The 24,777-nt window shown below is 48.2% G+C and overlaps 1 protein-coding gene across 5 annotated transcripts in view; it reads right to left on the bottom strand.

The window, feature by feature from the left end:
* ndc1 (NDC1 transmembrane nucleoporin) overlaps positions 1-22,522 on the bottom strand; it is a 54,971-nt gene extending 32,449 nt beyond the window's left edge. Inside the window, exons 1-11 of one of the 5 annotated variants that reach the window (XM_070887214.1) lie at positions 22,344-22,522; positions 21,181-21,301; positions 10,133-10,234; positions 8,810-8,984; positions 8,546-8,681; positions 7,196-7,304; positions 5,619-5,670; positions 3,702-3,834; positions 2,942-3,034; positions 2,728-2,809; positions 1,684-1,842 (exon numbers count right to left, since the gene is read on the bottom strand). In XM_070887214.1, the coding sequence (XP_070743315.1) occupies positions 1,684-1,842; positions 2,728-2,809; positions 2,942-3,034; positions 3,702-3,834; positions 5,619-5,670; positions 7,196-7,304; positions 8,546-8,681; positions 8,810-8,984; positions 10,133-10,234; positions 21,181-21,301; positions 22,344-22,379 (1,198 nt within the window). In that variant the 5' untranslated portion in view covers positions 22,380-22,522. Of the gene's footprint in view, positions 1-1,683; positions 1,843-2,727; positions 2,810-2,941; positions 3,035-3,701; positions 3,835-5,618; positions 5,671-7,195; positions 7,305-8,545; positions 8,682-8,809; positions 8,985-10,132; positions 10,235-21,180; positions 21,302-21,980; positions 22,094-22,343 lie in introns of those variants that run through there. The other 4 variants (XM_070887217.1, XM_070887213.1, XM_070887215.1 and 1 more) reach the window with 4 other exon arrangements.
* Positions 22,523-24,777: the final 2,255 nt, after the last annotated feature.

Genomic DNA, 24,777 nt, shown 5'->3' with positions numbered 1-24,777 from the left:
AGGTTGTTTCCACTGGTCGGGGAGACCAGAACTAGGGGGCACAGCCTCAAAATACGGGGGAGCCAATTTAAAACCGAGTTGAGAAGGAATTTCTTCTCCCAGAGGGTTGTGAATCTGTGGAATTCTTTGCCCAAGGAAGCAGTTGAGGCTAGCTCATTGAATGTATTCAAGTCACAGATAGATAGAATTTTAACCAATAAGGAAATTAAGGGTAATGGGAAGCGGGCGGGTAAGTGGAGCTGAGTCCACGGCCAGATCAGCCATGATCTTGTTGAATGGCGAAGCAGGTTCGAGGGGCTAGATGGTTTACTCCTGTTCCTAATTCTTATGTTCTTATGTAGCAGAGGCCCAACATACTCAACCTTTCTTCATGTCAAACCCCTCATCCCCGGAATGAACCTAGTGAACCTTCTCTGAACTGCCTCTAAAGCAAGTGTATCTTACTATACCTTACTATTGTATCTTACTATAGTAAGTATACCTTACTATTTCTTACTCTAGTGCTATCTGTCTCTCCCAATCTTTTGTGCACTTTCTTTCTCCTTTCTAATGCTACATCCTGGTGTCCATCCCCCTGCCAAATTAGTTTAAACCCTCAACACTAGCAAGCCTGCCCCCATGAGGATATTGGTCTCGGCTCTGTTGAGCTGCAACCCATCTGGCTTGTACCGGTCCCCCAGAACCGGTCCCAATATTCTAAAGCCCTCCCTCTCTCACCATATCTCCAGCCACACATTCATCTGCTCTATCCTCCCATTTCTTTCCTCACTAGCTCGTGGCATCGGGAGTTATACGGAGATTACTACCTTTGAGGTCCTGTTTTTTAATCTCTTTCCTAGCTCCCTCAAATCTGCCTGCAGGACCTCATCCCTCTTTCTACCCATGTTGCTGATACCATATAGACCACGACTTCAGGTTGCTCCCCCTCCAGAATGCTCTGCAGTCTGGCAGCTATGTCCTTCAGGACTCGACCAGCTCGGTCAGCAGTGTTGCTACCAAGCCACTCTTCATGATGGCTACTGAAGTCCACATCCAGAGTACATTCTGTGTCCTTGCTACCCTCAGTACTTCCAAGTGGCTGATTCAGTGCTCCTCCATATTGAACCTGGAGGCCGGTAGGTGGTAATCAGCAGGAGGTTTCCTTGCCCATGCTTGATCTGAAGCCATGAGACTTTATGGGGTCCAGAGTCAACGTTGAAGACTCCGAGGGTCACTCCTTCCGGACTGTATACCACTGTGCCACCACCTCTGGCAGATCTGTCGTGCCAGGATATTCCACTGGTTAGATAACAAGTTTATATAGAAAAATACAGTAACCAATATTTTAAAAATCTAAAGCAACTTGTTATTGCTGAAATGGTCAGAAATAAATGCAACATTTCTGGACAACTTTTTAGAAACAAATTATAGATTTCAAGTGTTTCTGCTGCCATTCAGTTAATCTAATTATGAAATTGAGAAACTTTAAGAGGAAAGGGCATTAGGTTGAACAGTTTTAATCCGATTTCCACTCCAGCTACTGATCTCCTAATCATATGTAACAATTCCTTCTCTCCACATCAGATGGTCACTTCAACCAACTATTGTCCATTTCAGTGACCTGCTCCACAACTCCAATACCCATTGTGCCAGAGAGGTTATAAAACATAATAACCTTTTAAACAGTATTCGTCAAAACCTGACCTGAGGTGCTTGATAGGTGTCTTTCCCCAGGGATAGGATACAGTTTACTTCGACCATTAGCAGCAACAGCTTCCTGATATGCTATTAGCTTTTGCGTTAGGTCATTTAGCAAGGCCAAGCATTCGCCAGATATGGCTATCCAATTATGAGGATGGCCACCTTTATAAAAAACACACAAAAATGATTAGCTACACCAGCTCAGCATGGAATAAAGTGTAATTGTTAAAGAAATGGTTTGAAAACACATTCCATAACTTGTAAAGTGAAATAAAGCACCAACAGCAGAATTAAACAGAAAATGTAAGAAATGCACAGCATTGAGTGGAATCTGAAAGATAGATTAACATTTCTCATCAGGAATGTCCATGTGTGAAGCACCCTATACTCTGCGAAGGTGGTGCAGAAAGTACATAATTGAGAGGAAACTATATTCGATCTCCCTTAGGAAATGACTGGTATAAAATGGCAGGCAGCTTGCAGAAGTAAGTAGGTAAGAGAATTGATTCAAGATAAGAGATGAGATTACTGGGAAATCTGTGACAATGATCTGTTGGAATACTTCTGCGGGCGAAGCAGTTTTTGGCAGGGAAAAGCAAAAGCGAAACAATGAGTTTGAAGCGAATGACGCAGATGATGAGATCAGCGATCATCCTGGATATGGTGATTTGATGTTGATTTTCAGGATCATGGTCACGTGGTATTGTAACCAAAATTATAACTAATACTTCCACAAAAGATCCCCTCAAAATTTGCAGTGCATTTCAAAACAAATTTGCAATTTGTTTTAATCAGTAAAATGAAGTACCCCAAAAAGGAACTATACAATCCTGGAACGACATCACTGAATCAAAGCTGACATCTGACCTCCATCCCAACTCCAGTGCAGTCCGCTGATCCTTCTGCTGGTCCATTATTACACATGGCTACACTCCACCACCAACTCCCAAGGTCAACAACAGCCTTTGGAAGCCACTAAATATTTAAACCAGAGGAATCCTGCATCTATCCAACATTCAAGAGAGTAGCTAGAGAGTTTCTCCATACCTGGCTGGCTAAGGCTGAACACCTCCTGTCTTCGAGAAGCTGAATACCGGGAAAGTAAGGCCATGTCTTGCAAAGCTAGGTACTGAAATAGAAAGAGATACACACTCAATTAGCATCTTGCCAGCTGTAAATCTAAGGAATCTGCTACATAGAAGACAGACACATTAACAAAAATAGTGCCTTAATGTTCACTGACGACATCCATTGGGTTTACCTTTACACAGGGGGAAACATTGCTGGTTAGGACTTTAGGGAGGCATCGATCAGCTTCCTCTCCAAAAGGTGGCTGCACAGGAAATTGGAATACCTGAGTCAATGGGAAAAGGCAAAGAGTACAGAACATGATGGGGACTCCTGAAGTAAATATAAACGAGCAGTTACAGAATCTGAATTTTTCAAAAATTGGCAATAATCTTTCTGCACATTAAAAAACAGGATGACAGGACTTTGTAATATCAACTCAAGATCAAATGATTATGGACAGATGAAATTAAGTTGGGCAGAAAGGTAACAACAGCGTTGTAATTTGGGATGCAGTTCAAAGTGACCACTTTGGTATTTTGATAATATGAAAATGTCCCTTTTTGCATAGATGGAACACCCCCAGGATTCAAACAGGATTTGGACCATCAAAATTAAACTTTTGAAGTTCATCCTAGCGCAATCTATTTTGGAAAGCAGAACTGCTGAGGGGCAGGAGCGATTACTGAACAGTTCGGAAACTACACCAACATGTAAACACAGAGGCAGGTTCTATTTCAACAGAAGTGCCAGTTTAAACAAGAAAGGGGATCAGAAGAAATGCAAACCATTAAAAAAATCCCAGTATTAGCAGCTTTAGATGGCTTTGGAATAGGGTCACTTGCACATAGATTCTAAGGTCTTCAAATCTAGAATCATTGGCAACATAATTCAGAAACTCTTGAATAAACAGTGCCACCCTTTTATTTTATACCTACGTATTCCATACTCACCTCAGTGACGTAGATTTTAAAGAGCAACCATGTAATGTACCAGGTGACCAAGAGAAAGGTACCACTTAACCAGGTTGTGTAGAGCAGCGGCAAGTCAAACAGTCCGGTCAGGGTATCCAAGGGATGCTGTGTGCTTCAGAAAAAGTTACAGACAGATTTTTCAAGGTCTCACTCACACATTGGCTCTAGTTTTGGAAATACTGCACCACATTGTGGTCATCTGATAGACAAGCTTCTTTCTAAAAAGAAATCTGAGCTTAAGCAATGACCATAATTCTCTTCACTGTCCCCCACTGCCACTGTTCAGACACAAGAATGTAGAATCAAAACAGCAAATGTTTCACATGGGCAAAGCACAGGGATATACAAGGGTAAGGTACAGTTAATTAAAAGTGCACTCCATAATTAAAAATATGTAACAGTGCCACCAACCTGTTGCAACAATTTACTCAAGTACATTTGTTAATGTGGTTCTGTGCTAGTTCTTAAGCTGTCTTATGGTTTTTTTCTACCTCATGCAGTGTTGGGGTTTTACTGAGGTGGTGGCAGGTAGCATGGAGTCGAGAACACTCGAGTCAAAGGCAGAGTCTTGCTTGAGGAGATCTTCGAAGTGCTCCTTCCAGCAGGCCCCGACTGCCTCGGTGTCCTTGATGAGTGTTTCCCCGTTCTTGGCCAGCAGTGGGGTGGGGACTTAGGAGTTTGAACCGTAGGTGGCCTTGACTGTGATGAAGAATTCTCGCACATCATGGCTGTCGGCCAGATGCTGTATCTCCTGTGCTTTCTCCCTCCACCACCTTTTCTTTAGGTCACAGGTTTTAATAGTCCCGACACCTGGGAGTCCCTGGCCAAAGACCGCTCTAAGTGGAGGAAGTGCATCCGGGAGGGCACTGAGCACCTCGAGTCTCATCGCCGAGAGCATGCAGAAATCAAGCGCCGGCAGCGGAAAGAGCATGCAGCAAACCTGTCCCACCCTCCCTTACCCTCAACGACTATCTGTCCCACCTGTGACAGGGACTGTGGCTCTCGTATTGGACTGTTCAGCCACATAAGGACTCATTTTAAGAGTGGAAGCAAGTCTTCCTCGATTCCGAGGGACTGCTTATGATCTACGCTCAACATTTGGGAATTTCAGACACAGAATGAGTTTGGTACAATGCTGTGGGATTAACTCGGAGAAAAAAATGAAAGCTCTTAACTTAAGTGAACATCTGTAGGGGGCCCTGTGGGGGAGGGGGGAACTTTCTGCTATGGCCTGAGTGAGATTGCCAATTTGTGCTCAACTCTGCCTGGTTCAGTATTCACAAACATTTCATATCAGCAGATTTTCAAATCATCACATTCAGGATGTTTAAAGTTAGCAGCGTTCGTAAGAAATGCTGTCCACAGACTATAATGAAGTCACCAACTTCAATTTTCAAAAAGAAGTCAAACAGCTCCCCAAAATGGCTGTGGATAAAATGCACTGTGAAGTGTGGTACTATGAACCAGAAAGTCCCAGGTTCAATCCCCAGTCTGTGCCGTGTTCGCTGATCTCAGCCAGAGCAGATGACATGCTACAATTGGCTTCATGCCCCTGTGCTAAAATCAACCAGCTTTACCAGAAACTGACTGAATGGAGCATCTCAAGTAGAGATATGGCGCAGTAGCCAGATACTGGGGAGGATGGGGGGGGGGGGCAAGGACAGGATGGGACTGAGTTGTGATTTCCTCTGCAGTCAAATAGCTGCTGATATAGGCTCTCACATCTAGAATGGCGACTTGGGTGAGGAACTGGAGGACTCTCTGTGGAAATATACTCAGCCAAAAAGAGTTAGTGGCTTCAGGAGAGGAAGGGAAAGAACAGAAAAAACCTCCAAGTAGTTTATACAAACAATATCAGACATCAATGAATGAATATTTTGTGGGCAATTCCCCAACCTGTCTCTTTGAAGGGTTGTTGAGGCACTTATCCAGGCCCTTGGCACATAACCTAGGGGGAAAAAAACAAAGATAGCATTGTGAAAATACTCGAGAGAGAAAAAAAAAAGCATCTTCAAATTAAGCACATCCAAGGATATTATTTTGCCCTACATTCACTATGCAGATTCTGGCTACTAGGCCATATCACCATTGAAGAGGCAATTTCTTGTAAGCACTACTGCAGTGCAAGCGTCAGCATTTATGAACGAGTTCAATCTGCCCAAACTGCACTCTACCATTTGACTTTGATAAAGAGAAATAAACAGGCAGAACGCAGGAGCACTACAGAAAAATGAAAACAGAAATATTTTTAAGGCACAGAGCTTTCAAGAAAAATCAACAGAATACAATACTGGTTGAAATTTTCATACAGCAAAAATAAAATCTCGGTTTTAACTAATAAAATAAATATAAGTGCAGAGGGCAGATTGCAAGATGGGTTGAAACAGCAGAAAAACATATGCAGGCAGATAGTTGCAGAAATCTGCTCCAGAAGGTTTGGAAATTGCAAGCGGCTGGGTTAAAAGTGCAATCTATACTGCTACTCCTGTCTTTCCAAAATCTTTCTGTTTCTCAGCTTCATGCAACATGGTGGTATTATTTTGCTTCCTTATTAAAGATCGGTTTTAAGTTGTATTTCTATTTATGCGCCCATCTCCTCCCCAGTCCTCATTCCATGCAGTGATGTCAAATATAGTACAAGCTAACACAATCCTATCTATTTATAAAAATATTTAACAAAGCTGCATTCTATTTTAGCAATCTAACATGTAATCTGCAAGGGTGAAAACTCATTGGATTTTTAAAAATAAAACAGTAACAGCAGTCTTTCTTCCATTTCAGTTTGCTACCACTAGTTTCATTCTCCCTGCCTCTTGTCATTCATTCCAAGTGTCTGTGCTCAGCACCTCCAGTACAATGATTTTGCCTGGTCATCCGTCAAAAGCTACAAAGGAACAGGAACTCACTCCACCTGTGCATTTTTCTCAGTTCTCAGACTTTTGCTCAATCACTCCTTGTTTCACCTCTCATTCAAATCCTCTCTCTCAGCTGCGACTCTATGCACCAGCCTCCCACTTTCCTAACTTCTGCTTATGCACTGTTCTAAGATCAGCTCTACTCCCAGTCCAGACTCTTCTCCACGGAGTGCTTCAGCTGATTAGTAGCTTCAGCACAAGCTCTTCCTTGCAAAATAGCTTCTGCACATTTCCAATGCGGCCCACCAGAATTCATGTTTGCCCAAAAATTGGAATCTGCGCCAGGGCAGTGATAAGTGGACGAGATCAGTAACTGCTTCATTCTGGGTTTCCCATCGCCTGGCTTCTTGAGCCAAATGGAACGGTAACGAGATAAAAATTTCCCCTGGTGTCCGTGAGGCATATAGTAGGAGCAAAAAAACACAGTGGAAGACAAACAGAAAGGGAGAGAAAGAGCAAGAGAGTGGCATACAAGCAGAGCCAATTATAGCGAGAGATACAATTCTTTTTAAACTTTTCCCCATGAGTAACTCAAGACGACAAATATAAAAAGATTACCTAAAAAGTAGTAAAGGATGCAGTAGTTCCTGAGAAAATACAGAGACTGCACAGCACTGTACTTAATGATCAAAGACAGGTTTCCTTTGAAACGCGGGTACTTGAATTGCTACAAAAGAAACAGCAATGGTTATTTTTCTTCTTTCCTCAAGTTTTCCTCCCTTCCTCTTTTGAGTGCTGACTCGCACCGAGGCAACCGTTTCACAAATGCGGTACATCTTCCTATGCTGCACCCAAATGGCCATTCATGTGGCTGTCTGGACAATGTCAGCGGGGTATTGAACCGCAGTGAGGGGTCACTACTGCTCTGTTGGATACTGTCCTCCCCCAATGCGCACACATTCCCTTCACAGCAGTGGTCATTGGATTCTAATCAGGAGCAGAACTCAGACTGGTTTTTGCCTTCCCTAGCCCAGCTGAGATAAGCTAACTCAGACCAATCCCATTTGTACGTCTCATTTCCACACCGAGTAGTGGATTTACCAAGAGTCCTCAGGGAGGCCAGATTAGTTTCAGCAGTAGATATATACACAACTCCACAGAAAGATTCTGGGGCATCACAAAATGATGGTTAAGCATTACATCGTCAGTCACCTGAAACTTCTAGCAATGGCTCTCTCGTTTCTACCTTGCTCAGCTCCTGTTAAAGGGATCACAAAGTCCAGCAGATTTTTGCAAACTATAGATAGAAACTAAATGTAACCATGGAGCTGTAGATATGAAGTACAACGGAATAATCTCCCTTGCCTTTCACATGTCTACGCAAGGCAGCAGCAGTGACAGCATATTGCTGTCACACTGCAACACCAAGCAGCAAAGCAACGAGCTTACACCCACGATTCGATGAATAGTTGAGCACCATTTCCACAGCTGGGCTGCTGGACAGCTGCCACACTGTCCAAGCTAAGGGGACTCAGGAGCGAAAACAAAGTGGTAAAACAGCCACTGCAGGCAGCTGGTTACAGAGTGGCAGAGGCTTGGGAGCTGGTGGCTTGTTTGTCCCCCTGACTGGGGAATCATGTGTGCGAGACCCCAGAAAAATCTAAAAAAAAAGATAATAAATCACAATTTTAAAAAATTATATTGAAATTAAGGGCCAAGCCACAGAGTGCAAGATACCTCCAAGGTGAATAGAGTAGAATCGAAGGCCAGTTGGCTCAAGAAGCAGTGATTAGATGACAGTGAGCTTAGGTTTTAAAAGCTGGTAGAACAAAGGAAGTAGAGTTTCAGTTTGAGGTCTGGATGAAGGACTGTAACATTTAAAGTAAGCAAATAGTTGCTTTAAAAAGAAAGTTCAATCTGATTTTAATCTAGCCAAAGTAGAAGTTAAAAGTAACAAACATTTATTACCTGTATAATTGGGAAAGACAAATAATTGAAGTTGTTAATAAAATACAGAAGACTATAACAATATCCTATAAAGGCCCCCTCCATCAGTAAGAAAACGTGAAACTCATTCAGGCACATGTGGCTGCTGGATGCAGAGCTGCAACGACAAGAACAATCAAAGTAGATGGTTTTGTTGGCAACAAAATAAAGACAGGGTGAACACACAAACACCACACAGGAATATTCTATAAAATTTTAGACTTCTGTTGGTTCCATGCTCCTCACCTGTCCTGAGATGAGCAAGGTACACTGATCATTTGATATCGCCCCCCAGCTATGGCTGCCGCACACCATGCCATCAGCATCCCCACCACTGCATGTACGACTGAATGCAGAAACCGATGAGGGTGGAACACATTCCCTATGAGTGCAATCCGACTGCACGGAATAGAAGGCTCCACTGCAAAATAAAGAGAAGAATGAATTTTTACCTGCAGCAGTAGGTATGAGACCCTGGTAGAGGCCATTAATTTACTGACAGTGAGGTAGACGGAGGCAAATCATTTGAAAACAGATCACATTTCTCAATGTAAAGCTTTATCTGACCAAAACATCGAGTCCCACCTCTGCAAAACTATCCACCTCCACTCTTCACCACTGATATCCTAATACATGCCTTCATCACCTGCAGACGCAACCGCTCCAACAATCTCCTTGCTGGCCTCCTACCCTGCCTGAACTCCAGCTTGTCCAAATCTGTCACACTTTGCCTGTCCTGTTCACCCACCACCCCTCCCTCACTGAGGGAGCAATGGCTCCCAGTGGAGTAAATTTAAAATCCTTGTTTTTAAATCCCTGTGGCCTTCTCCCAGCCTTGCTGCATTCTCATCCAACCCTACATTTCACCCAAAACACTCTTCCCTCTGACCTTTTCTACAGCTGCCTTCCTCCGCTCCCCCGCTCCCCCTTTACTTATTCAAATCTGCGTCATATATTATAAAATGGTGTACACAGGTTACAGCAAGTGACCTAAACTGGCAACACAATACGCACCTCAAATTTAATGAATCCAGATACTCATTTTCAAAAAAAATAAGAACTTTACTTTCTTCCTTTTCTGTCAGACACATTTACACTTCTTTGAGAGTTTAATCAAAACAAAGCCACAATTCTAAATGCTAGACATTTATTCAGACAGAGAAATTATTCAAAATTATGGAGCCCAAGTGTTTAAAATCCTGTATATATACATGCGCACAATCAAAAACTGGAATAAACTTCAGCCATGCAACTCGTGTGAAATGATCCATCAGGTTATATATTAAACAGGATATAGTGAATGTAAACCGCTTCCTCTTGTTTCGCTGATAATGGAACAGATTTTCCATTTTTAAATGAAATGTCATTGAAAAGCACCAATTTAACATCCTTACTTATTGCTGTAACAGTTACAAAGGTAAATCGCAAGATTTGAATAATTAAGAATGTTCAGAATTGCATCACACAAGAGTGAGTTGTGTAAAATAAATCGAGCACGAGAAGACGACAGGATCAGAGAAAGGTTTTGAGAAAGCACCAGACATGTACGAGGAATAAAAGTTTCAATACCTGTGTAAAATTCCATATTGAAGATGCCGATAGTCACCACTACTCCACACAGCACCAGAATTGAAAAAATTATATAAGAACTGTTCAAGTGATTCAGCGAGTCTGAAAAAAGAAAGAAAAATAGAAATTTACAACGCAGAAGGAGGCCATTTCGGCCCATCGTGTCTGCACCAGCCAATAAAAAGCCGCACGGCCCTTGGTCAGCAGCCCTAAAGGTTATATATAAACCTATGAACAATGACAGAAGGGCAAAGAGCACCCAGCCCAACCAGACCACCTCACACAACTGCGACACCCCTTATACTGAAAACATCTACACTCCACCCCAACCGGAGCCATGTGATCTCCTGGGAGAGGCAAAAAAAAAACCAGATAAAATTTAGGGAGAAAATATCTGGGAAAATTCCTCTCCGACCATCCAGGCGATCGAAACTAGTCCAGGAGATCACCCTGGCCATATTCTATTCTCTGTAGTACTTACCATTATATCTGCGCCGTCCAACAAAAGGTCATCCAATCTAATCCCAATTACCAGCTCTCGGTCTGTAACCCTGCAGGTTACTGCACTTCAAGAGTCCATCCAACCATCTCTGAAAAGTGATGAGGGTTTCTGCATCCACCACTCTTCCAGGCAGAGAGTTCCACATCCCCACAACCCTCTGCATAAAGAAGTCTCCCCCTCAAATCCCCTCTAAACCTTTCTCCAACCACCTTAAAACTATGCCCCCTCATAATAGACCCCTCCACCAATGGAAATAGATCCTTTCTATCCACTATGTCCAGGCCCCTCAATATTTTATACACCTCGATGAGGTCTCCTCTCAACCTCCTCTGTTCCAACGAGAACAAACCCAGCCTATCCAATCTGTCCTCACAACTAAGATTCTCCATTCCAGGCAGCATCCTAGTAAATCTCCTCTGTACCCTCTAGTGCAATCACGTCCTTCCTATAATACGGCGACCAGAACTGTACGCAGTAGTCCAGCTGTAGCTTAACCGAAGTATTATACAATTTAAGCATAATCTCCCTGCTCTTTTATTCTATGCCTCGGCCAATAAAGGCAAGCATTCCTTATGCCTTCTTAACCACCTTATCCACCTGGCCTGCTACTTTCAGGGAATCTGTGGACCAATGGTGGAGCTTTGGAGGTGTGGCCTATTCACTTGGAGCTCTGTTGCTGTGAGAGAAGGAGCTTGCTGCTGTTGCTCCTGCCTGGGAGGCCTTGAGTGAGCCCTGTGAAACAGCCCAGGAAGAGGAGGAAGGGGTTTTCTACATTCCAATCCATCCAGAGGGAGAGGAGGAGAGCAGAAAATTCAACAACCTTTAATACTGCTGCAGAGAGTTGGAGAGAGGGGGAAAAAGATCAACAACTATCCAATGTGGAAGGAGGGAGAAACTTCATCAACCAAAGGTGGGTGTGTTTTGGTGCATTCCCCTAAAGACTTTGTTATATCGGTGGGGGAGGAAAGAAGACTTGCTAGAGGGCCGGAACATCGCGGGGTGTGTGTGTGTGTGTGTGTGTGTGTGTGTGTGTGTGGGGAAGTGTGTGTGGGGGTCTTGCTTACAGCAAGGCCACACACACCACTGAAGCACCCCTCCCCCATTGCCTAGCCTGGGATAGCTGGAGCTACCTGGCTGAAGAACTATTAATCACCTATTTAACATCGTTGGGAGTGTGTGCCTGGGTGGCTCCAGCTGTCCCAGGTGAAGGCATCTTCTCCCCCCACCCGAAGACCATCTACAAAGACTGTGTTTGTTTTTCCATCATCTGGGGAGTGCATCCCAAGAAAAACACCCACCCATCGCTGTGAGGGGAGACCTGCCCTCACAGCTTCCCTCTTTCCCATCCCCCCTCTCTCTCTCTCTGAGAGCCCCTTTCCTCCTAATTGAAAAACCAATTAAGACAACTGAGCAGAGGGAGCAAGGCCCCTCCTCAATTGTCAAATATGGGAGAGGTGTGCCTCTTTTAGAGCTCCCTCTGTTCAAACACCAACGAGGCCATTTAAGACCATTAATGCCTGTGACTTTGGGGTGGGTGTGGCCCTTAAAGGGACCCCGTGATGGCGACCCCATCCACGCCGGTGGCGGGGCCAGCAAAGACATATGCGCAGGCGGCGTCCACATCCACGGCGCCTCTCGCTGCCCTGCCACCTTTCAGACTAATAACAAAGAAACACGGGGTCAAGAGCTACACTCACCCCACAATGAGCATTGAGGAGTGCGTGCGGGTGATGGCTGGGGTAGTCGGCCCCTCAGCCATTGTCGCAGCCTCCAAGATGTCTGGGAAGGCGGTGTTCTTCCTGGGGTCGGAGCGGGCGGTGTCCCTGGCCCTTGAAAAGGGGCTCACGGTGGGCGGGACGTTCCTGCCAGTGGACCCTCTCGAGGCCACCGCGCAGAGGGTCATCCTTTCAAACGTCCCGAACTTTGTTCCCGCTGAGCTCCTCCTCCCTCACCTACACCAACTGGGGGAGGTAAGGTCAGGGATCAACCCCATACCGCTCGGCCTCAGGGAGAACAGCCTGCGCCATGTGTTCTCCTTCCACCGCCAGCTCTTTGTCCGGCTGGCACGGGAGGAGACGACGGAGGGATCATTTAATGTGGTGCACGAGGGGACTGCCTACCGCGTCTTCTGGACGTCGGACGTGTGCGGTGCCATGCCTGTAGGGAGGTGGGGCATGTTCGTAAGAACTGCCCCGCCTCCAAGGCCGCCAAACCACCGAGGGCGGCCAAGGCTGGCGCCGCCGCCACCCCTCCCCCTAGTAGCGACCACGTGCCGGGAGCTGTGGGTGCGCGGGCATCGTCAGGGGCCTTTGTTTTCACGGCCTCCGGCGGGGGGGGAGGGAGAGCGTCCGATCGGAAAGAAGGCGCGGAGGAAGGCGAAACATCTCGAGGCGGGTCCCCTCAGCGCGCTAGACAATTTGATCACCGCGCTCAGCCCAACCCTGTCACCGGCGAGCGCGGGGTGCCCTGAGCCCGTGCCCTTGACCAATACCGCAGAGGGGCTCGGGCACGGGCAAGATAAGAAAAAGGGGGTGGGGGTGGGGCAAGATAAGAAAAAGGGGGGGTGGGGAGCGGGAGGCTTCGGCAGACATGGAGGTCTCCCTGCCTCCGTGCCCCCCCAGGAACAAAAGGAGGCGCCGCTCCAATGAGGCGGAGGGGGAACAACATCCCTCCACGGAGGAGTCGGTGCCCGCTGCGTCCCCCGCGTCCCCCACCAGTGCCCCCAAACTGCGCCGTAGGCGAGAGGAGTCTGTCCCCGGGGAGGGTGAGACAGTCGAGGCTGCCCAGCCTCTGCCTCCCGGGGATGGCGTGGAAGATCCGCCTGTCGTGGGGGGCGTGGGGCCAGCGGAGGAATGCGTAGCCGTCGGGTCGAGCGTCCCGGGGACTGAGGCGGGCAGGGCCGATAAGGCCGAACCCGAGACCACCCAGCTATTAACCAACTTCCCCCGGGAGTCGCTCGACCCGGAAGAAACACAAAATGTTAACAATTTTAATGATTCTGTACACGCTGGGCCCGGGGGTGACGGCGGGGAGGGGGAAGAACAACAACCCTCGCCCCTTACTTTGGAGCTGGGGTACTTGGAGGACCTGGAGAATTTCTTTGGCCAGGTCTCTCCGTGTTCCCCGGCTACTGGGGCGGAGGAGGAACTCCTTCCGCTGTCGCTTTTAAAAGAGCCCAGTGGGGACTCCTCTGCCGACGATCCTGGGGGTGGGATCGGGGCAGAGCCAGGGTCGGATGGAGCGGCCGGGCCGTTTGCTGTACCTCGTGCGGTCGACGGGCCGGCTGCTGGCGGCGACCTCCCGGAGGGGGACGGGGACTCGGTGGAGGACGCGGGTGAAGATCTCGAGTCCATCGCCAGTGAGGCGGTGGATCTCCTCGTGCCCGCCGCTGAGTCCCCCCTCATTCCTGCAAAGGAACTCCGGGACTTTTTGGTCCAGAGCCAGGGTCGCCGCAACCGAGCCCATCTGGCCCTGGAAAGATGGTCCGAGCCGGGGCTGCTCGTCGCGTCCGTCCACGCCGCCGCTAAAACCATGGCCGCGGGCGGGCCCTTATCAAAGGCACAAGGCCTTGAGCTGCGCCGGCTCAAAAGGATCCTCGCTGAGCTGCTGAAGAAGTGGAGGTCAACAAACTACTCCACTCCCCCCTCCACAATAGGTTAGGTAGAGGTTGCACTATGCTTTTGTCATGAAGATAACCATAGCCAGCCTCAACATCAACGGCGGCAGAGAGGCACGCCGTAGATTTAACAATTTTTCGCTCCTGCGGGAGGGGAAATATGCGGTGTGCTTCCTGCAAGAAACCCACACCGTTCCGGGAGACGAAGCCACGTGGCTCCTGGAATGGAAAGGAGGGGTCCGCATGAGCCACCTCACTACTACTTGTGGGGTGGCCATCTTGTTGGCCCCGCATTTTCAGCCGGAGAACTTGGGGGTCGAGGAGCCCGTGCCAGGCCGCTTGCTGCACATCACGGTTCGCCTGGGAGACGTGCCGCTCCATCTCGTGAACGTGTACGCCCCTCAGCCCGGCCCGCAGCAAACGCGCTTCTTTGAAATGTCCGCTCTTCTTGGCTCCGTCGACGTCGGCGACTGCATTGTCCTCATGGGGGATTTTAACTGCACCCTCGAGGCGAGGGACCGCTCCGGTGCCCCGCAAAGCATGACGGCGATGGAGAAGTTGAGGGACCTGGTCGGGTCCTTCGACTTGGTGGACGTCTGGCGAAATCTCCATCCCGACTCCAGCGCCTTTACTTGGGTGAGGCCTGGAGTAGGATGGTCCAGAGTTGACTGCCTTTACGTGTCTCGGGCGTACGTTTCCTGCGTCCCGGCGGCCTCCATGCGGCCGGTGCCATGTTCGGACCACCACCTGGTGTGGGCGGAGCTCGCTTCGCTCCGCGCGAGGACGGGGTCCGCGTACTGGCATTTTAACAACCAGCTGCTGGAGGACGTGCGGTTCCAGGACTCGTTCCATCGTTTCTGGGCCGACTGGAGAAGGAAGCAGGGGGGCTTCCCCTCCTTGAGGCTATGGTGGGACGTGGGCAAGGCTCACGTCCGCGTCTTCTGTCAAGAGTACGCGAGGGGTCGACCAAGAGGCGGGCGGCCAGGGTCGGGCGCCTAGAAAAAGAGGTGCTCGACCTGGAGTCCCGTCTCGGTCAAGTCGTCGAGGACCCGGCCCTGCGGATGGTGTACGAAGCGAAGGCGGCCGCGCTGAAGGACCTGCAGCTCGTCGGGTCCCGAGGCGCGTTCGTGAGGTTGCGGATCCGGTTCCTGCGGGATCTGGACCGCGGCTCCCCCTTCTACTCGCTGGAAAAAAGACAGAGTGTCCGTAAGCAGCTCTTGACGCTGCTGGCCGACGACGGCTCTCTTGTCTCGGATCCGGAGGGCGTCAACAACAGGGCCTGTGAATATTACGGGGCTCTGTTCTCTCCGGAGCCGTCCAGCGAGGAAGCGCGTAGAGTTTTGTGGAAGGACCTGCCGAAAATCTGGAAGCTCCGCTAAGCCTGGCGGAGCTGACCGGCGCCCTCGACCGGCTCTCGAGGGGAAAAGCCCCGGGACTGGACGGGCTGACCGTGGAGTTCCACAGGGCGTTCTGTGGCGTCCTGGGGTGGGCGACTACGCGCGGGTCCTGGGGGAAAGTCTGGCGACCGGGGAGATGCCCCTCTCTTGGCGCAGAGCGGTCATCGTCCTGCTGCCTAAGAAGGGCGATCGCCGCCTCCTTAAGAACTGGCGCCCGGTCTCCCTCCTCAGCACGGACTACAAAATCTTCGCCAGGGTTCATGTCTGCTCGCCTTGGCGCCGTGCTGGACCACATGATCCACCCCGACCAGTCCTACACGGTCCCGGGCCGGACAATCCACGATAACATCCATCTGGTCCGGGACCTCATCCATCATTCCCAGGAGGCTGGTCTGTCGGTCGCCTTCCTATCTCTCGACCAAGAGAAGGCGTTCGACAGGGTGGATCACGACTATTTGTTCGGAACTCTGCGCGCTTTCGGGTACGGGACGCATTTCGTCGCCCGGATCCGACTTTTGTACGCCGCCGCGGAGTGTCTGATAAAAGGTTAACGGGTCCTTGACGGCGCCCCTTCGCTTTGGGAGAGGTGTGCGCCAGGGATGCCCCATGTCCGGCCAGTTATATGCCATCTGCGTGGAGCCTTTCCTGCGGACGAGGTTGACGGGACTGGCTCTGCAAGGGCCGGGCGTGGAGGTTGTCCTCTCGGCTTACGCCGATGACGTGCTCCTCACGGTAGAGGATCCCGCTGACCTGCGGAGGATGCGTGAGTGCCAGGAAATTTACTCGGCCGCATCCTCTACCAGGATCAACTGGGAGAAATGTTCCGGACTCCTGGTGGGTCAGTGGCGGGTGGACTCCCTGCCGGAGGAGCTCAGGCCTTTTGCCTGGAGCACGACCCATCTCCTCTATCTGGGAGTCTACCTTAGCCCCGACGAGGAAGCCTGGCCGGCGAACTGGCAAGAGCTGGAGGCCAAGGTCACCGCTCGCCTAGGGCGCTGGACAGGACTGCTCAGAGTGCTGTCCTACAGGGGTCGAGCGCTAGTCATAAACCAGCTGGTGGCCGTCATGTTGTGGTACTGGCTGGTCACTTTGACCCCTCCCCCTGCGTTTGTCACCAAGATACAGAAGAAGCTGGTGGACTTCTTCTGGAACAACAGGAAACACTGGGTCTCTGCCGCGGTCTTGAGTCTCCCGCTTGGGGAGGGCGGTCAGTCGTTGGTGTGCGTCAGCACCTAGCTCGCAACTTTCCGTCTTCAGACCCTGCAGAGATACCTTTACATCGAGCCCCCTCCTCGTATTTCTTCCGCCAGCAGCACGGCCTCAACTACGACACACAGCTCCTGTTTGTGAGCTTGGGGGGCGTCAGGACCGCCTTCCAGGAGCTGCCTGTCTTTTACAAGGAACTCACCAGGGTCTGGAACAAAGTCTCCACCAAGCGCAGCTCTCCACCGGCTGGAGTGGCGGCTGTCCTGCAGGAGCCGCTGCTCGGGAATCCATACCTCCACATCCACCGCGCGGCCGATGCCATCGAGTCACTAAAAACAGCTCTGGGCCCCGACTCCGTTAGGTGTGTCGAGGAGGCTCAAGCACGTGGGGAAATCCCGTCCGAACGGAATTCCTCATCGGCGCCAAACCCCGGAACCTCCCTCGAGAGCCGGCGCCTCACAACTTGAGCCGCCTCGAGGAAATCCCCGCCGTGCCTTTCAGTTCTGCGCGGAGGGGTTTCCTGTACGGGCTGCTCCCGCACACTCTCAACTTTGCCATCCTCGCCTGCCGTCCGGACATGCCATGGCGTACCATCTTGCCGTCCGGAGGAGGCCGGGGTCCCCGATGGAGGGCACTCTACGCGGGAGTCCTCCCACTATTTATCGGGGACTTGGCCTGGAGGGTGGTGCTCAGAGCAGTGCCGTGCAATAAATTTTTAAGCCGGTTTACGGGCTGCCAGGCCGCCTGCAATTTCTGCGGTCTGGAAGGGTCTGTGTTCCATGTTTTTATTGAATGCACGAGGTTGCAGCCCCTGTTTTATTATTTAAAGGGGCTGCTCCTGAAATTCTGGCTGCACTTCAGTCCCACACTCCTGATCTTTGGGCACCCTGTGCGGAGGGGAGCGGGTAGGTCCGAGGGCCTCCTCATAGGACTGCTCCTGGGCACGGCCAAGGGTGCCATCAGCCGGTCCAGGCAGCGGGCGGTCGTTCAACCTGACTGCCTGCCTCTCTTCCGCGCGTACATCCGCGCCAGGGTGTCCTTGGAGATGGAGCACGCGGTGTCCACCGGTATGCTCGCGGCCTTCCGCGAGAGGTGGGCACCGGAGGGACTGGAGTGCATCATCACGCCCGGCAACCAAATTTTAATTTGATTTTATGTTTTAAAGTTTAATTTGTTTTAATTGCCGGTGTTTTTAGTGTCCCCCTCCCCTTTTATAGGAGGCACTTGGAGAAAAAAAATATGATTTTAGTGCCCAAAAAAACTTAAAAAAAAACAAAAACACAAAAAAAGGGCCTTGGAAATGTTTGGTGTGCCCTCTGGGGGGTACACGATTTAATGATTTAATGTTTTAGTTTCCTCCCAAAAGAGTTCTGTGGACAAGCACTCCAAGATCCCTTTCTTCATCTACGTTATTAAGTGGCCTACTGCTTAATGTGTATACCATAGACATAGAAACATAGAAAATAGGTGCAGGAGTAGGCCATTCGGCCCTTCGAGCCGGCACCACCATTCAATGAGTTCATGGCTGAACATGCAACTTCAGTACCCCATTCCTGCTTTCTCGGCATACCCCTTGATCCCCCGAGTAGTAAGGACTACATCTAACTCCTTTTTGAATATATTTCGTGAATTGGCCTCAACAACTTTCTGTGGTAGAGAATTCCACAGGTTCACCACTCTCGGGGTGAAGAAGTTTCTCCTCATCTCGGTCCTAAATGGCTTACCCCTTATCCTTAGACTGTGACCCCTGGTTCTGGACTTCCCCAACATTGGGAACATTCTTCCTGCATCTTACCTGTCTAAACCAGTCAGAATTTTAAAATGTTTCTATGAGATCCCCTCTCATTCTTCTGAACTCCAGTGAATACAAGCCCAGTTGATCCAGTCTTTCTTGATATGTCAGTCCCGCCATCCTGGGAATCAGTCTGCTGAACTTTTGCTGTACTCCCTCAACAGCAATGTCCTTCCTCAAGTTAGGAGACCAAAACTGTACACAATACTCCAGGTGTGGCCTCACCAAGGCCCTGTACAACTGTAGTCCCGTACTCAAATCCCCTCGCTATGAAGGCCAACGTGCCATTTGCTTTTTTAACTGCCTGCTGTACCTGCATGCCAACCTTCAATGACTGATGTACCATGACACCCAGGTCTCATTGCACCTCCCCTTTTCCTAATCTGTCACCATTCAGATAATAGTCTGTCTCTCTGCTTTTACCATCAAAGTGGATAACCTCACATTTATCCACATTATACTTCATCTGCTGTGCATTTGCCCACTCACCTAACCTATCCAAGTCACTCTGCAGCCTCATAGCATCCGCCTCGCAGCTCACACTGCCACCCAAATTAGTGTCATCCGCAAATTTGGAGATACTACATTTAATCCCCTCATCTAAATCATTAATGTACAATGTAAACAGCTGGGGCCCCAGCACAGAACCTTGCGGTACCCCACTTGTCACTGTCTGCCATTCTGAAAAGTACCCATTTACTCCTACTCTTTGCTTCCTGTCTGCCAACCAGTTCTCAATCCATGTCAGCACACTACCCCCAATCCCATGTGCTTTAACTTTGCACATTAATCTCTTGTGTGGGACCTTGTCGAAAGCCTTCTAAAAGTCCAAATACACCACATCAACAGGTTCTCCCTTGTCCACTCTACTGGAAACATCCTCAAAAAATTCCAGAAGATTTGTCAAGCATGATTTCCCTTTCACAAATCCATGCTGACTTGGACCTATCATGTCACCTCTTTCCAAATGCACTGCTATGACATCCTTAATAATTGATTCCATCATTTTACCCACTACCGATGTCAGGCTGACCGGTCTATAATTCCCTGTTTTCTCTCTCCCTCCTTTTTTAAAAAGTGGGGTTACATTTCTTATGGAGTGGAGGGTAGCCACTGATCCAGAGTCGATGGAATGTTGGAAAATGACTGTCAATGCATCCGCTATTTCCAAGGCCACCTCCTTAAGTACTCTGGGATGCAGTCCATCAGGCCCTGGGGATTTATCAGCCTTCAATCCCATCAATTTCCCAACTAATAAGGATTTCCCTCAGTTCCTCCTTCTTACTTGACCCCCCCCGATCCCTTTTATATCTGGAAGGTTGTTTGTGTCCTCCTTAGTGAATACCGAACCAAAGTACTTGTTCAATTGGTCTGCCATTTCTTTGTTCCCCGTTATGACTTCCCCTGATTCTGACTGCAGGGGACCTACATTTGTCTTTACTAACCTTTTTCTCTTTACATATCAATAGAAACTTTTGCAGTCCGTCTTAATGTTCCCTGCAAGCTTCCTCGCGTACTCTATTTTCCCTGCCCTAATCAAATCCTTTGTCCTCCTCTGCTGAGTTCTAAATTTCTCCCAGTCCCCGGATTCGCTGCTATTTCTGGCCAATTTGTATGCCACTTCCTTGGCTTTAATACTATCCCTGATTTCCCTTGATAGCCAAGGTTGAGCCACCTTCCCTTTTTTATTTTTACGCCAGACAGGGATGTACCTACTGTTGTAGTTCATCCATGCAGTCTCTCAACGTCTGCCATTGCCCATCCAGTGCCAACCCCTTAAGTATCATTCGCCAATCTATCCTAGCCAATTCACACCTCATATCTTCAAAGTTACCCTTCTTTAAGTTCTGGACCATGGTCTCTGAATTAACTGTTTCATTCTCCATCCTAATGTAGAATTCCACCATATTATGGTCACTCTTCCCCAAGGGGCCTCGCACAACGAGATTGCTAATTAATCCTCTCTCGTTACACAACACCCAGACTAAGATGGCCTCCCCCCTAGTTGGTTCCTCGACATATTGGTCTAGAAAACCACCCCTTATGCACTCCAGGAAATCCTCCTCCACCGTATTGCTTCCAGTTTGGTTAGCCCAATCTATATTTATATTAAAGTCACCCATGATAACTGCTGCACCTTTATTGCATGCACGCCTAATTTCCTGTTTGATGCCCTCCCCAACATCACTACTGTTTGGAGGTCTGTACACAACTCCCACTAATGTTTTTTGCCCTTTCCTTATTCGCCCTCCCAAAGTGCATCACCTCACACTTCTCTGAATTAAATTCCATTTGCCACTGCTCTGCCCACCTGACCAGTAGATTGATATCCTCCTGCAGCTCATAACTTTCCTCTTCATTATCAATCACACAGCCAATTTTAGTGTCATCTGCAAACTTCTTAATCATATTCCCTATATTCAAATCTAAATTGTTGATATATACCACAAAAAGAGACAAATAGACTTCACCAACTGTACTGCATTCAGAAAGGGAATTCTGTTTCTATTTGCATTGCGATTATGAGCACAATACCTGTAATCCATTGGATAGGATAGAACACATTCAGTCTACTAAGTAGTACAAATGCAGCGGTGGAGACAGGCAACAGCAGGACAGACCAAGCAATTGCAGCTGCTGCTCGCCAGCTGAATACCTGGAAAGAAAGGTGACAAGACAGGAATTAATGCCTTGGCTGTATCTCAGAGGGCTGCAGTAAGTTTCAAAACCCACTTCGTCATATGAATTAAAAATGTTTACATACAATTCCAGTTATTCTTGCACTCATCGGATTTCAGAATAGAATCAAATCTTCCAAATTATTTTAAGTGAGGTTATTAGGATTGCAATTTGTATAGTATCTTAAACATAGTAAAATGTCTCAAGGCACTTCACAGGAGCAATATCAAACACAATTTGACACCATGTCACATAAGGAGATATTAGGACAGGTGACCAAAAGCTTGAGCAAAGAGGCAAGTTTTAGAGTGTCGTAAAGGGAAAGAGAATGACTAACTCCTAAAGTACATAATTGGCTGCAAACCACTTGGGGGCATCAAGGTTGTGAAAAGTCTTTCTTTCAAAATGTAATCTGTCCTTTTTCAAAGGATTGCAGAAGTGTATATAGATTGCCTAATTTAATCTAGTGCTGTTGACATTGTGTTGAGATCACATCAATATTGATTCTATTAGCCTCACTGAGCTGGTATAAAGTAGAGCTGCAAAAGTTTAATCCAACTTTCAACGGTAAAAAGAAAAGGCTTGCATTGTCACTGTTGTAATGTACTTCAAGTACAAGTTCCCTACCTCCCCCCCCCAAAAAAAAGACTACTGACATGAGCTGGGATTTGTTTCCGCAGGCGCCAGTCAGCCTCCAGTACCTCACCCAAGGAAGCCATTCCTCATGTGCAACTGTAGGCAGTGGGTGTCAACATACTATTGGACCATGAAGGGCATAATAGCCAAACACCACTCAGGCGGCTTTCCACTGCCGGTTTAATCTTTAGTAGATTCATGTTCCAGTTTTTTGAGAGAATTAGCAGAGCAAAGGCTGTCCAAGCCTGGGCCTTTACAGCTGGCCCAGGATAGTAGTACCGAAACAGGTACAAGACCTCATGACATGGAGCAGATATCCTGGCCGGGGGCGACCTATCACAGCCCGGACCGAGAGCTGCCGTCTCCCCCGGTCCTGCTCTCACCTTTCGGATGAACCAGAAGCCTGGTGGCGGCTCCATGTCTCTCCCACACCGTTCCTGCCTGTCCCTCGGTCTCAGGCCGCTCCCGCGTTTTCGATTCAAAGGCCTCTCCAAGACCCCTCGGGCCGCCCGACTCAGCGCCTGTCCGCTCCTTGACAATATCAACAGTGACGCAACCCGCTGTGACCATTCGGACGAGGCGACGCCATATTTCATCCTGGCAAAACACATTAGGCGCAGCGGTAGAGCCCCCTTCCGGACAATATTGTCCCTCCTTTTCCATCAACTTGTTTTAATGAAGATCAAAAATTGTATGTGGAACCTTTATTCCAATATACTTACTGGACTAGTAACAAATTTCAAGTTGTGCCAAAAGATAATTAGCAGTAGTTAGATAATATAACTTACAAGGATAACATTCATTGAAATGAAATTGGCGAACTAAACATAAGAACATAAGAATTTGGAACAGGAGTAAGCCATTCGGCCCCTCGAGCCTGCTCTGCCATTCAATAAGATCATGACTGATCTTCTGCCTCAACTCCACTTTCCTGTACTATCATCATATCCCTTGATTCCCTTAATATTCAAAAACCTATTGATCTCTGTCTTGAATATTATCATAGGTGGTCCCTCGTATCATAGAAACATAGAAAATAGGTGCAGGAGTAGGCCATTCGGCCCTTTGAGCCTGCACCACCATTCAATAAGATCATGGCTGATCATTCACCTCAGTACCCCTTTCCTGCTTTCTCTCCATACCCCTTGATCCCTTTAGCCGTAAGGGCCATATCTAACTCCCTCTTGAATATATCCAATGAACTGGCATCAACGATTCTCTGTGGCAGGGAATTCCACAGGTTAACAACTCTCTGAGTGAAGAAGTTTCTACTCATCTCAGTCCGAAATGGTCTACCCCTTATCCTAAGACTGTGACCCGGTTGACTTCCCTAACCGGGAACATTCTTCCGCATCTAACCTGTCCCGTCCCGTCAGAATCTTATACGTTTCTATGAGATCCCCTCTCATCCTTCTAAACTCCAGTGAATAAAGGCCCAGTTGATCCAGTCTCTCCTCGTATGTCAGTCCAGCTATTCCTGGAATTAGTCTGGTGAACCTTTGCTGCACTCCCTCAATAGCAAGAATGTCTTTCGTCAGATTAGGAGACCAAAACTGAACACAATATTCCAGGTGAGCCTCACCAAGGCCCTGTACAATTGCAGTAAGACCTCCCTGCTCCTATACTCAAATCCCCTAGCTATGAAGGCCAACATACCATTTGCCTTCTTCACTGCCTGCTGCACCTGTATGCCAACTTTCAATGACTGATGAACCATGATACCCAGGTCTCGTTGCACCTCCCCTTTTCCTAATCTGCCACCATTCAGATAATATTCTGCCTTCGTGTTTTTGCCACCAAAATGGATAACCTCACCTTTATCCACATTATACTGCATCTGCCATGCATTTGCCCACTCACCTAACCTGTCCAAATCACCCTGCAGCCTCTTAGCATCCTCCTCACAGCTCACACCACCACCCAGTTTAATGTCATCTGCAAACTTGGAGATATTACACTCAATTCCTTCATCCAAATCATTAATGTATATTGTAAAGAGCTGGGGTCCCAGCACTGAGCCCTGTGGCACTCCACTAGTCACTGCCTCCCATTCCGAAAAGGACCCGTTTATCCCGGCTCTCTGCTTCCTGTCTGCCAACCAATTGTCTATCCATGCCAGTACATTACCCCCAATACCATGTGCTTTGACTTTGCACACAATCTCTTATGTGGGACCTTGTCAAAGGCCTTTTGAAAGTCCAAATACACCACATCCACTGGTTCTCCCTTGCCCACTCTACTAGTTACATCCTCAAAAAATTCCAGAAGATTTGTCAAGAATGATTTCCCTTTCACAAATCCATGCTGACTTGGACCGATCCTGTCACTGCTTTCCAAATGCGCTGCTATTTCATCCTTAATAATTGATTCCGACATTTTTTCCACTACTGATGTCAGGCTAACTGGTCTATAATTACCCGTTTTCTCTCTCCCTCCTTTTTAAAAAAGTGGTGTTACATTAGCTACCCTCAAGTCCATAGGAACTGATCCAGAGTCGATAGACTGTTGGAAAATGATCACCAATGCATCCACTATTTCTAGGGCCACTTCCTTAAGTACTCTGGGATGCAGACTATCAGGCCCCGGGGATTTATCGGCCTTCAATCCCATCAATTTCCCTAACAATTTCCTGCCTAATAAGGGATATCCTTCAGTTCCTCCTTCTCACTAGACCCTCGGTCCCCTAGTACATCCGGAAGGTCATTTGTGTCTTCCTTCGTGAAGACAGAACCAAAGTATTTGTTCAATTGGTCTGCCATTTCTTTGTTCCCCATTATTAATTCACCTGAGTCCGACTGCAAGGGACCTACGTTTGTC

This window comes from Pristiophorus japonicus, chromosome 8 (genome assembly GCF_044704955.1).
Source record: "Pristiophorus japonicus isolate sPriJap1 chromosome 8, sPriJap1.hap1, whole genome shotgun sequence".
In the NCBI taxonomy this organism is placed as follows: Eukaryota; Metazoa; Chordata; class Chondrichthyes; family Pristiophoridae; genus Pristiophorus; species Pristiophorus japonicus.
The sequence above is the reverse complement of the archived record's forward strand: the minus strand, read 5'-3'. Positions and strand labels throughout refer to the sequence as shown.